At 37.3% G+C, this 13,275-nt stretch overlaps 1 protein-coding gene across 10 annotated transcripts in view; it reads left to right on the top strand.

The window, feature by feature from the left end:
- UBR5 (ubiquitin protein ligase E3 component n-recognin 5) overlaps positions 1 to 13,275 on the top strand; it is an 83,402-nt gene that overhangs the window by 45,647 nt on the left and 24,480 nt on the right. For 6 of the 10 annotated variants that reach the window (XM_066990638.1, XM_066990639.1, XM_066990632.1 and 3 more), the window contains 11 exons: positions 2,854 to 2,997; positions 3,087 to 3,198; positions 3,412 to 3,566; positions 4,401 to 4,598; positions 5,687 to 5,897; positions 6,526 to 6,570; positions 9,829 to 9,955; positions 11,271 to 11,422; positions 11,813 to 11,908; positions 12,319 to 12,442; positions 12,746 to 12,843. In XM_066990638.1, the coding sequence (XP_066846739.1) occupies positions 2,854 to 2,997; positions 3,087 to 3,198; positions 3,412 to 3,566; positions 4,401 to 4,598; positions 5,687 to 5,897; positions 6,526 to 6,570; positions 9,829 to 9,955; positions 11,271 to 11,422; positions 11,813 to 11,908; positions 12,319 to 12,442; positions 12,746 to 12,843 (1,462 nt within the window). The remainder of the gene's footprint in view (positions 1 to 2,853; positions 2,998 to 3,086; positions 3,199 to 3,411; positions 3,567 to 4,400; positions 4,599 to 5,686; positions 5,898 to 6,525; positions 6,571 to 9,828; positions 9,956 to 11,270; positions 11,423 to 11,812; positions 11,909 to 12,318; positions 12,443 to 12,745; positions 12,844 to 13,275) is intronic. The other 4 variants (XM_066990634.1, XM_066990637.1, XM_066990636.1 and 1 more) reach the window with 2 other exon arrangements.

Genomic DNA, 13,275 nt, shown 5'->3' with positions numbered 1-13,275 from the left:
GACAATGGGAAGGCCCAGAGATGTTTTCCAGAAAATTAAAACATTGGGTTGCTTTCTACCTGATTCATAGAGGATGTTTTAAAAACAAACGCATAATTCCAGCAGAGGAAGTAGCTGTCCAACAGGAGGCAGTTAGATTTGTCATGTTTGCTATACTTGCACACTTAATGGATATACTTGTTCTAGAGTGGAAGGTTTGCCTTGAGCAGTATATTTGAAGGGAGGAGGCCCACAATGAACTTTTATTTTCATGTTTAGATCATTTCTGCAAAGGGGAGTATGGAGCAACTTAATCCATTAAAACCGTTCTATTTTTGTAAACGAGGTTTTTAGATGTAGTTGAAGTCATTTGAACCCATTGTTTGCCTGTTATACCAGCTTTGGGAAAGCTGTTTAATTCTGTAAACAGCTGTAGGGTGTCTGTATTTGTGAACTGCATCAAGGGGAAGTACTGTAATAAATAACAGAGGAGTTTGAATTTTAATATTTTCATATTTTCACTGAAATGCTAAAACCAGTAAATGGGTTTTCTTCTCAATATAATTATTGGTTCTGTCTACTCCATAACAGTTGTTTATGACAAAGGTGATTTTTTTTCTTCCAGTGATGAATATAATCATTCACTTTTCTACTGTTACAGTTTTGTAGCACCTAATCTTTGAATGTTAGATAGAATCTAGCAGACAAAATCACAAACAATTTTGCCTAGTGGTGTCTAGGCTGAGGACAGAGCACGGTACATACCCTGTTATGTGTTCTGCATGTAATTTGGATCAGTTGTGCAATTGTATGAAAAAGACTGGAGGCACCTGAGACTGCAGAAGGGATACTCTTTGCAGTGTTGTCCTGCAGGCTTCTGGAATAGCTAGTGTTGTTCATGATGAAACAGTAAAGTTAGCAATTCAACTTGTTGTGAGTTGAATTCAACAGAAAGGCAACTTGACTTCTGAACAAGAACACAAATGATTCTTGAATACATACTGAAGTTAAAGACTACAAAAATGAAGTCAAATGGGTTTGGAGCCTCTTAAAACTTCCTGGGGTAAGAAGTACTGCCCTTCTAGAGTCCCAAATATACCTTCATCACAGCATTTTGGTTGCTGAATGACTTTTTAGAAAGTCACATCCTTGCTATATTGCTATGGATGGTCTCAGTTTACAAAGCTTTTTGTAGCAGCACTCAGTCATATCAAAAAAAATCTACACGTCATACTAGAAGTTGTGGTCGAACCATTGTTTGTTTTTTGGGGTGGTCCTGTGTGGAGCCAGGAGTTGGGACTCGATGATCCTTGTCGGTGCCTTACAACTTGAGATATTCTGTGATTCTCTGATCTTTGTCTTGCAAGTCCCAGTACCAATCTGTCTTTGTATGCTCTAGGTCAGAGTTAATGTTCACAAATCTTTTGACAAGGTCTGAATTTTCAAAGTTTCTGTTAGTATTCTTAAAGTCTTCATTGGTGCTCTGCTGTTAGACGTAGGAATTCTGCTTCTAAAGTAAAATTACAGTATATGGGTATTAAGTGCTCTGGCTATTTGCAATACTCTTTATTGCAGAAATCTGCTAATACTTTCATATTTGTCGGTGCATCCTTTTCTCTACTGCCCTTGCTAGGCTTACACATAACTAGAGAAACTGGGAGAAAACAAAGAAATGTGTGGGTTTTTATTGGCTAAAATATCTTGAAAGCATTGAAGATGCTTTTTATCATAGGTCCCCTATGAGGTAGAAAGTTTCTAACAGCTAGGTCTTTGTTTCTTTGTAGGCCCTTTCTGCGTAGGAAGTATTGAGAAACTGGGACCTAATCAAGACTGTTTGCTTGTATCTAGTTTAATCAAGACTGAGAGCATAATGGAATCTTACTACTTATCAAAATTAAAATGTTTTCTTTCCCCTTGTCCTCTTTCCTGTTAGATTTGTTTTCCTTTCGAGAAAATTATGGACTCAACTAGGAAACTCAAAGGGCCTTGATGTTTGGTGATAGCGTAAGATGTTTCTATATCAAGGAAAACTTCTTTGGAAGGTTCTGATTAGAATGCATTGCAGCAACTTCTTAGAGAGGCTTACAGTCTCAGAAATAACTGCAAGTGCGGGACTGAAAAACTTCATTTCCTTGGGGGGCAGAGAAAGGCATGTACACATGAAGTATTTCTGGATGGACTTGTCTATGTCCTTTAGTCTTAACCGACTGAGTAGACAACTTTCACTGAGTATAAGGAATAGATAATAGATCTATAAAACATTTATATTTCACTATGCACAGTCATCTTGAGGAATGAGCACTCAGACTTCACAACAAAGACTTTAAAAGTTCTTAAATGTGGCCCAAAAAAAAGCGATTCCTTGTTTCCTGTATTACAAGAGCTAATAGGCACTTAATAAAGTCAGTGTAGATTTTTTTTTAGTTCAGTTGTTAGCTAATGTTTGGAATTTATTGCCACAAGAATAGTGTTTATTTAAAAAAAAAAAAAAAGACAGGGCAAATTAGTAAGAGAAGGATCTATCCATGCTTTTAAACCTAAGTCTGTCCTGCTGTTTCCAGTAGGTGGAAAGATATACTTGGGAAATAGCAGTAGGAGTGTCTCCAGTTATGTTGATTTCTGTTGCAGGTAGTATGCTGAAGTGGCGTGACTTCTGATCTGGTTCAGGATGCCTATGGAGTCATTAGGAAATGCAAATTTTTAAGTGTTAGTAACTTTAGCAAAACAACAAAGCTAAAGACCAAGATCTGTAGGATTTTATCACTGATCGTCAACTTTTTTTCCTGACAAAGCTCTGGTTCATTTTGAAGCAAGTTAGCTTCAACAGTGTCTGTCTAAAGCTTTTATTAAAACTGTAATGTTTTCTTCTTGTAGGTGCTAAAAGTGGATGGTGCTTATGTTGCTGTGAAATTTCCAGGCACTTCCAGTAATGCAAACTGTCAAAGCAGTTCTAATTCAGATCCCGATCCTTCTTCTCTTCTCCAAGATTGCAGGCTGCTCAGAATAGATGAACTGCAGGTACGGCTTTGTGAAACACTGAGAAAAGTATTTTGAAATGCCAGTACTGTGTGCTTTACTGTATCTTAAACCTTTATGAATGTTTTTAGGTTGTAAAAACTGGTGGAACTCCAAAAGTTCCTGACTGTTTTCAGAGGACACCTAAAAAGCTCTGTATTCCTGAAAAAACAGAAATTCTAGCAGTAAATGTAGATTCAAAAGGTGAGTAGAACTTAACCCATAAAGATACTCCTTTATATCCTTCGCTACCTGTCTCTCTTCCTCATGGAAAACTGACTTTCAAACTAACATAAATAGTTAAATAAACAGTGTTGATCTTAGTAAGTCCTTAAAAGCATAGAAGTTTGGCATTTTTACTGATTAGTCCAAGCCATTAGTCCAAGGCATTAACATTTTATTCATATATCTTTGAAGGAGTTCATGCTGTTCTGAAAACTGGGAACTGGGTTCGCTACTGCATATTTGACCTTGCTACAGGAAAGGCTGAACAGGAAAATAATTTCCCTACTAGCAGCATTGCATTCCTGGGTCAGAATGAGAGAAGTGTTGCTATCTTTACAGCTGGACAGGTTTGTGGCTTTGCATCTCAGTCATTTAACTCACTGTATTTGACTTCTGTCATCTTTAAATGGAATGGTACTACCATTAATATTTTGGAGGGGTGGGTGGAATAGCAGTCTAACTCACTGAAGCACTATTAATAATCTCATTTAAATTCTACCTTGAATCGCAAGTAAAAAGGGGAAAAAAGCAACTTGATGGAATAGTTCCTGTGTTAGTGTAAACTGGCTAGCTAGCTATGTTTTGGAAGTGAGACAGATGAAAATCCACTCTTGAGAACAAATGGAAGAGTTGGCAAAAATGTTTGATAACAAAATGGATATATTAAGGCTTTGTGCAACTCCCCTTTATTATCCATTCTTAAATATCCTATTTTATCTGATTGTACAGTTGATTACACTGTGCAGGCATCCATGAGGAAGACCTAGAAAAAAAATACGAGTCATTTCAGCGACTTTCATAAACAAAATATACTTTTTTGGGGATAGTTGAAGGATATATTTTTGGCAAAGAAATGGAATTTGTTTGTTGGATTTCAATATATTCATCTTTCTTTGGAGTATTTAAGTAATCTAAAAGTGTAAGTAATACATGTTTCATTATGAATGTTTGTCATGAAGATTTTTTAATAGTATTTGCTATCTCAAGCACATTTCAGGCATTTGAGAAAGGGAATCTGCTGTCTTACACTGACCCACTTGTAATTGTAGGAGACAGTAGTGTAAATGAGAACTTGGGGGAAACTCTCACTGTTGGCAGTTAAAGCAGAAATGGACCTTTTGAGAATGGAAATACTTATAAGTTGTGGAGATTTAATTTTAAATTGTTTTCCCCCAATGCAGGAATCTCCCATTATTCTTAGAGATGGAAATGGTACTATCTATCCAATGGCTAAAGACTGCATGGGTGGGATACGAGATCCTGACTGGCTTGACCTTCCACCTATCAGTAGTCTTGGAATGGGTGTTCATTCCCTAACAAATCTTCCTGCTAACTCAACCATCAAAAAGAAAGCTGCCATTATTATTATGGCTGTTGAGGTAATATAGTTTCTATTATATATGTTTTTTTCTCTTGCTTTTATAAAACTATGCTTGAAGGGGCTTTGCGTTTAGATAACAGCTTGTATTTTTTTGCTACGGAAACTAATTTCAGTAGAAGATTCTCATAGAATCATCAAAGCAAAACCAAATTGATATAGTAAAGTGAAAGGCCCATTGGTGGTGTGCGACTTCTGTATCGGGTTTTAACCCTATTCTTAGGCATAACTTTTAAAGCTCTTGTCTTCATGTGTGTACTGTCAGTGTGAAACTTTGTTTTATGAGTGCAAAGCTTTTCTGAGGGATCCAGTGACTTTTCTTGTGAATGCAGTACACTTTTCACATTTTTGTACTTCATATTCGGACCATAAACTATGAAACTATGAGAATCAAAGATTTTTTCACTTGAATTGCATGCAGAGTCCTGTACTCATCTGTGGTGCTGTATGAGTAGTTTTGCTGTGAATTTATCTATCATGCTTGTATAAACCAGTCGTTGATTTGGTGATTTTTAGTTGGATCTGCTGTGTGCTGTGCTGCCACCAGGAGGTATTGTGTACCTGTTAGATTGATTTCACAGTGGAGTACTTAACCACTGCGGAAAAGCAAGTTATATATGGAGTGAGCCTCCCAGACCTTCAGCAGCTTCTTGTCATTCGCTTCTCCGCATGTTTATCACTTCTTTAAAACAACATATATAAAAGCTAGTTAATGCAGACCCCTTATTTTTTGAATCATACCACTTTTGCCAAGTTGGATGAAATTAAAGTAATTTATCTTAAGAATCCAGCTGTGAAACCAAAGGCATACTTCTGGGAGTTTGATAGCTTCTGCTGCTTAAGCCTGTATTTTCTTTTAACTCTTGTGCCTGAATGCATGCTGTTTGGAGTTTTTAATAGTGCTGTAATTGAGATGATACATATTCTCAGCAGTTCCTGCACTGACTTCCAGAGAATGTCCTAGGTTTAGACCATTCTATTAATTTCAAACATGGAAATCTGGAAGTACCTACCAAACCTGTATGTCTACGGTTTTTGTACTTTCATTTAACTTACTTCTTAACTTAACTTACTTTCTTCTGAGTGCAGAAACAAACTCTAATGCAGCACATTCTGCGATGTGACTATGAGGCTTGCAGACAATACCTGATGAATCTTGAACAAGCAGTTGTCTTGGATCAGAATCCACAAGTGCTGCAGACGTTCCTTGGCCATAGATGTGATGGAAACCGCAATATTCTGCACGCTTGTGTGTCAGTATGCTTTCCAACCAGCAACAAAGAAACAAAAGAGGAAGAGGGTGAGCTCAGCAGTGTCATGAAAATAATTGCACAGTAAACTTTTATGCATTTTCCAGAGTACTTGAAACAAAGCCTGCATTCTTCAGATATGAGTATCTTAAAATTTTGCACCTAAAATGTGTCCTAACCTGTGAAAGGTGCTGAGGCAACACTTTTATTACCCTCATAAAGGTTTATAAGTATTCAGTAGTTGGGAGTACTGAAGTGTTCTTATTGATTGCAAAAGACAAACTTTTTGCATCCCCATATTCATTTTAAATGAAGACAAGTATTTTTTCCTTTTATATCACTAGTATCCCCATTATATCACTAGTAAACATAATGAGAAACAATACTTTATATTTTTCAAGTGTTGTAGTGTACGTTAATGACTCCAATTTTACTTGCAGTTGACATGTATTAAGATGTAAAAAAGGCTTTGTTAATGTTAGTCACTGACACCATATAAAAATGTCTATTAAATATTATTATGTAAAAAGTATGTTAACAGAACAACAAGGTTGCTAAGTCAAGCACTCAAAAAAAAAAAAAATTAGGAGATCCAGAATTAAGTTTACCCAGGTGCTATACGTGGGTATGCATTGTGAAATGGTCTTTAATTACACCGTCATGCTATTTTTTCCACAGGACTACCTCATTCAGTGCACAAGATGGACGGTGCTCACCGAATGGGTAGCTATTCAATATTTCTTTTTATCCTCATCATTCAGTGTGTGGCCCCATTCCTTACTTCTGCACACCATACAAACCCTGCACTGAATAATGAATGAACTTCCTTGTGAGATTTTTGTATGGTGCTGTCATTGAATTTTAGTCATTTATAAACCTTATTTGTTCTTCACGTCCCTATTTATAAAATGAAGCTAATGGTACAGATTTCTCATCTCTTGAAGGTGGTACAGCTTGAAGTTTTTCTGCGTTCAAAGCTATTGACATATTTTTGAGGGTTCTGTTTGAGAAGTCTAGGGCCTAACCCCATTTTTTTGACTAGGTGTTATTTCATAACACTTTATTCCAGAGCTGGATTTAATAGTAATCTTAGTTGTTCTGTGGATGTTATTTATCTATGTGAATCAGGCACCTTTTCTGTGTCTAAAAATGAGTAAAATGTATCACTATCATCTATAAAAACTTGTTTAACAAAGTTCTCTGTGTTGGTAGATGTGACTGAAATAGGATCCAGTTCTCCATAGCGATGTCCAGTGGCGTTAAACACAAAACAGACCTTTCCCTTCTCCTTTCCAAGCTGTTACTGCCTTACTGCTTGCACCTTTCCAGTTTAGCAGCAAACAAGGCACAAACAGCTTGCTCATTGTACAACCCTTCATCTATGGTGTGTCGTCCATCCTGTGCACTGATTGAGGCAGGGGTCTTGTTGAGGAAAAACAAAACAAACAAACCCCACCACCACCAAAAAACTATCTGTGTAACTGAAGACTTTTACTACAAGCACACAAGGAAGCTGAAATAAGGATGCATGGGCAAACTTAATCTGACTTTTCCTAATTTGAGTGCTTGTCTTTGCAACCTTGACATTCTTTCAGTAACTTCATTTGGATGTAATTTAACTTTCTGAAATCTGAAAAGTGTGAACCTGATGGACTTTAACACCCCTCTGCCTCTCTCTTTCTCTTCACAAATGTTGTTTTAAAAAAGGGATTCATGTCTTCATATTCAAATCCCATTCACCTTCCACTGTTCCTGCTAGAGTTTGGTACTAGGACAAGCCTATTTTCTGTGTATTATCTGGAGGGCAGTGCTGACTAATGTAGTCTGTAAGTTATACAGACATTTGTTGAACTGTAAAGAAGATTGATTTAGGAGTAAAGGCTTCAATTCCAGGCTCTAGGTGTGGTGTTCCTTAAGTTGCAGAAAATGCTGCCCCTTCCCAGCTAGTGCCCGCCTGAGATCTTCCTCATTAACTGCCAGAAGGGGAATAGAAAAGGCAGGGATGAGCTCTTTGTGTTCTCAGATCCTGTGCCTAGTTTCCCCGTAGTTTCTGCAGTGTAAGATGAAGGAATTGCAGAAAGAGTGGACCTGGACCTGAAAGGCTGCTCTGTTACTCTGTTTTTTGATATCACCTCAGTCGAGCTAGCAGAAGGAATCTTAGGTCCAAAGAAGGTGGAATTGTTAAAGATTTATGATACTGAACTTCAGATTACTGTAATGAAAACCTATAAACTGAGGTGTTTTTTCCTAGAAAACTACGGCAGATTTCATAGAGCACCAAAGCAGCTAATTACCTGTAGAGCCAGGGCATTTACAATTGATGGATTTCCAAAAATGAATGCTAGCTTTAAGTGGAACAGGTAAAATTCAGTTAGTTTACTGCAGGACAGGAAAACTGCAGGATAGGTGAAATCTCTCTCTTGAAGAGAATTTGCATTGCATGAGGGATCACTCTTGAGAGCTGCTGTGTGAGGAGGCCAGAAGTACTGAGTGATGCGTCATGAAGTAAGAAGTGGTTTCCAGAACTAGTGCATCTTGGAAAGGAGCACGGCACAAATGGCAGTTCACTTACAACTACAGGTCAGCGAGTATAGAACTGGGGGCACAAGTGTAGGAGTGTGTCAAGCACTCGATAGTTGTCTGCTGTGGATAGTTACTGACTCTTGTCTGTAAGCTGTGGATAGTTAATGACTCGTACCTGTAAGAAACCTGCATGTACTTGAAAACAAGCAAACCCCAAATCTTTTGCTACTCATCACTACCTGAAGTAGCAGATCTGAAGAATGAAGGTACTATAAAAGCTGACAAACACTCTCAAATTACCTTATTCTATCAATTCAAAATGTAGGGTATTAGTAGGTAATGGTCTTGCGAAAAAGAATTGGGATTATCCAGGTCTTAATAGTGTCAGCAGAGAACAGAAGTGTAGAGGATGGCGAGTGTCAGTTTGCAAAGCCTTTAATTGGGAAGTGAGCAGTAGCTGTAGCAACTTTGAAACGTGTCCTGAAAGAATGATCATATTCACTTTGAAGAGAAAAAAAAACACTTAGAAATGAAACTTTTCCTTCTATTTTTTTGACAAAAACTGTTGTTCAGTCTGAAATGAAAATAGCTCATCTCCTGGCCTGTGTCATGCTGAATGTAGCTTCTTTCAATTCTTTCGGTATCTATTGCAAGAGTGATTCATAACTTGCTGTGCAGTGGCTGTTATTTCTGCCAGTAGCCTAAAGAAGCAGTGGGTGTTATTGTATGCAAGCCTTGCACGGTTGACTTCTACTGCTCTGTATTTATTTTGCAGATAAATCTAAATTAGGCCTTTGGTTCAAGTGGCTGCTTCAAGTTGTGCTCTGTACAACTAGGCAATTTTTTATGTTCTGTACAGCACTTGGCACAGCTCAGTCCTGCTTATGACTAGGACTTTTATGTGTTGTGGTACCTAGGCTTTTAGATGTGAGAAGCAATGCTTATTTATAACTGAAACTGATCGTGCTACCATATTATACTCTTACCACAGTTTTCCTAAGCATGCTCATAAGTAGAGTGTGTATCTTACAGACCCACAACTCTGCATTGTTGTTCACAGCTGTTAATTGTGAAGTGTGTGGTGTTTTTTTGTTCTGTTTTTTTTTGTCATTACTTTTGAAGCCTTTACTTAGCAAATGTCTAGAGTCAGCTTTGTGGTAGATCCTTGTCTCTTCATGACACTGAAAGCTTGTTCTGGAACATGCGTGCCTTAAGTTTCCTTCCTTTGCTTTCTTCCCTTTTAGAAACCAAACCCAGTCAAAATTATAGTTAATACTTGTCCAAAATAAAAGAATAATGAAAAATCCTACTTGAGACTATTGTTGCCCTCTAAATCTTAAATAAACAAATGCAGGGAATATTTTACGATTAGTGGCATTTCATGCCTTATACTCCTTCCTTATAATTTTCCCAAGTAAAATTTTTACACTAACGTTTCTCTGATTTATTTTTTTTCAGAAGCAGAGCGCTCTGAAAGGAATACATTTGCTGAAAGGCTCTCTGCTGTGGAAGCTATTGCAAATGCAATCTCAGTTGTGTCAAGTAATGGCCCAGGAAGTCGGGCAGGATCATCAAGCAGCAGAAGGTAATGTTTTCTTGTTTTCTGTATGTTAATTTTGGTATTAATTACCAATCTCTTTTTATTCTTTCTTTCAGTCTAGTTTAAGAATAGTTTCTATTGCTAGTGTGAAGTCAGATTTCACTTCTTCAAGGAGAAAAAGATGGAGCTCTAGTCCTGTACACCCCAACCGTCTCAGCTGATGGTGGGATGTTTCTAAACTGATTCTCTTTTTCTGGGGTTGCGGCATTAACTCCTCAGTAGTAAAGTGGAAATATTTCTCCTTGGGAGAAAAGGATAAGCTCTAGTGTTTTTCATAAAGGTGAATTAAATATCTTGGAAGGGAAGTACTCTAGTTGTGCCCAAGTTCTTTCTCATGAGAATTTCTGAGGAAGGTGGTCACTTAGGCAGATAAATAGAAAAATAGAATTTCCTAGTATGCCTGATTTCACCAAAGTTCTTCCTCTTTCCATCATGGTAACTGAGTGGTGATCATGTCAAGAGAACCAAAAGGTATCTGTATTGAGTTCTAGTCAGTTCAGAGCACTCCAGATGAGGGCATAGTTCTTTTTTTTTTTTAACTTAGTGCTGTAGTCAGAGTATTTGATGTAAAATAATGTCTTTATCCTTCCCAAGCTGCAGTCCTTATCGTTGTGATAATTTTGATATGGGGGGTGAGGACTGAAGCTTCCCTCCCGTGTTCTGCAGAAGGCTTGGCTGTTTAAAAGGATGTGCATTAAAAAAAAAAAAAGTACCTCTTCGTATCACACTAAGTTCTTTGGCTATACATTATTCCCATCACTTTTTCCTCTTGTAAGATGATATGGAATTTCTTAAAAGTGTTTGACTATCATCAGTAAAACAGTACTTTGATGTTGAAAAATTTTAAATGCTACCTTAAAAATAATTTTAAGCCCTTTTTTTAATTACTTCATGAACTTTTTTTTGAAGTTAGATTTAAAAAGCATCAACAGGAGCAAATGCCAGGGTCCTGGCAACAAACTTGGGGTAAAAGGAATTTCAAATAGTGGTGATAATGCCTGTCACCTGCTCTACCCTGCAGCAGGCAGTGCTGAGGAAGAAAAAGTGAATGTGTTCTGGGCTCAAACCCATCTCGATTAGTCGATGACTGCCTCTTCTTCCATGGCTGGTATATCCTGTTACAACAAAATGGAATACAGGAGTGAAAAATACCTCTTTGCTTGTTCTACACAATGATGAAGAAAAATGTAAATAAGAAGTTTGGTTTCGTTTTTCAGTTTGAAAGTCAGCTTTAAGATGTTCTAATTATAAATGAAAATGAGTTTGTATTTTTACCTTTTTATTTTATTTTTTTATTCAGTTTGAGATTAAGGGAGATGATGAGAAGATCCTTGAGAGCTGCTGGACTGGGCAGACATGAAGCTGGTGCTTCATCAAGTGATCACCAGGACCCAGTTTCTCCACCAATAGCTCCTCCCAGCTGGGTTCCCGATCCTCCTGCAATGGATCCGGGTAAGTCTACTGTTGCATCAAATTAGACTGTAAAATAAGAGATTTAATGAAGGAACCAATGACTTTTAAGGTAAATTGCTTAGACTTGACTGTGAGACTGAAACATTTAATGTCCTTGAGATAGCAAGGCATGCTTTAAGAGTTTACTGAAGGCTTAAAAGCTCTCTTTTTAATCCCGTATGTGTCTTTCTTATGCTGGTGTCAAACTTCTGTGAAGTGTGCTTCATAATGTTGGCTCCATCGATGCTAGTCTGGGAATGTGGCCGTTTGTAGGAAAGAGTACCCATTAAATAGAGAAAGCTTGCAGCGTGTTAGACACTGCAGAAAGAGCATGTTGTTAGGGATGTCTTTATATATTGATATACATCCTGCTGTTCTGTTTACTGAAAGATGGTGACATTGATTTTATCCTGGCCCCCGCTGTGGGATCTCTTACCACAGCAGCGACTGGCACCGGCCAAGGACCGAGCACCTCCACGATACCAGGTGAGGACCTGCTGCTTATCTGATTATGCTTTAGAAGCAAAACGATCTGAAAAGACATCTTTGCTTGCACAGACTTTCTACATATGCAAACACTTCTAACCAAATGAAGATTGGATTGAAGCAGAATTTCACGAGTGCACAGAGTACCTGAAATTTTACGTAAAAATTATTTTTACCTGAAGAATGAGAAACACAAAAATTTGGTGATCAGTATGAAATTGGGCTTACTGTCTGTATTTCAAAACGTAATTTGGAGCTGAAATTTACAGTATTTCAATGAAATGTTGCTGCAGCTAACAAACTGCCGACTGATGAATCACTGAAGTGAAACATTGAATTATTTGTTTTTAATAGGTAGTCATTTTTTTGAGGGAAGATAGTTTCTCTGCATTTTCATTTTCTCATTATAGGTCCTTCTACTGAACCATCTGTAGTGGAATCAAAAGATCGGAAGGCAAATGCTCATTTCATACTGAAATTGCTGTGTGATAGTGTTGTTTTACAACCTTATCTTCGAGAATTGCTGTCAGCCAAGTAAGAGTTTTCAAATGAATTTTCATTATTTTTAATATTACATAACACAGTTTATTGTATAGAGACCTTTTTGAAAAGTTTAATTTAGAGTCACATCAGCTAAAATGGAGAATGTTAGAAAGTTGGCGGCTTTTGTATCATGTACAGAAGTAAAATGAGTAAAAGTGCTTAATCACTCCCTGGTATTTCTATTTGCACATGGTTAGCAGTGTTAAGTTTTTGTATGCTTCCTACCTTTCCTGTTGGGAAAAAAAATAAACATAAAAGGTCAGTGTTTTGACTTTTCTTTTTCTTCCCCACTAGGGATGCAAGAGGCATGACACCATTTATGTCAGCAGTTAGTGGCCGGGCATATCCTGCTGCAATTACAATTCTAGAAACTGCACAAAAAATTGCTAAAGGTACATCAGTTTCACTAATTAGTAGTGTGTTGTTCATTTCTAAAATTTGGCATTAGCATATGTTCAGATTCATTACAGTACTTCTTTGTATGCAGTAGTACATGGGTTTGAGCAACAGGTGTTGGTGATAAACATGTCTTTACAAAACAGTAAAGTATACTGTTGCATGTTTTGGAAATCTGTTATGGAGTGTCACCCTTATTTGTAGTGTATGTATTATGATAGATTTATATGAATATTACTGCTTTTGTGCTTTACAATCATTATTGAGTTAAAGTTCCACTTCCCAGTGGTACACAGGTATCACAGTGAATTTGTGTCTTTGAACTGGGGGGAAAAAAGATCAGTAGGCCAAACTAGATGTTACTAAAGTGACTTTTATGCAAACATACTTTGTGACTCTTTCAACATTGGTGTTTATTTAAGTATTTA

This window comes from Anser cygnoides, chromosome 2 (genome assembly GCF_040182565.1).
Source record: "Anser cygnoides isolate HZ-2024a breed goose chromosome 2, Taihu_goose_T2T_genome, whole genome shotgun sequence".
Classification (NCBI taxonomy): Eukaryota; Metazoa; Chordata; class Aves; order Anseriformes; family Anatidae; genus Anser; species Anser cygnoides.
Note: the sequence above shows the minus strand (reverse complement) of the source record. Positions and strands in the feature narration are given on the sequence as shown.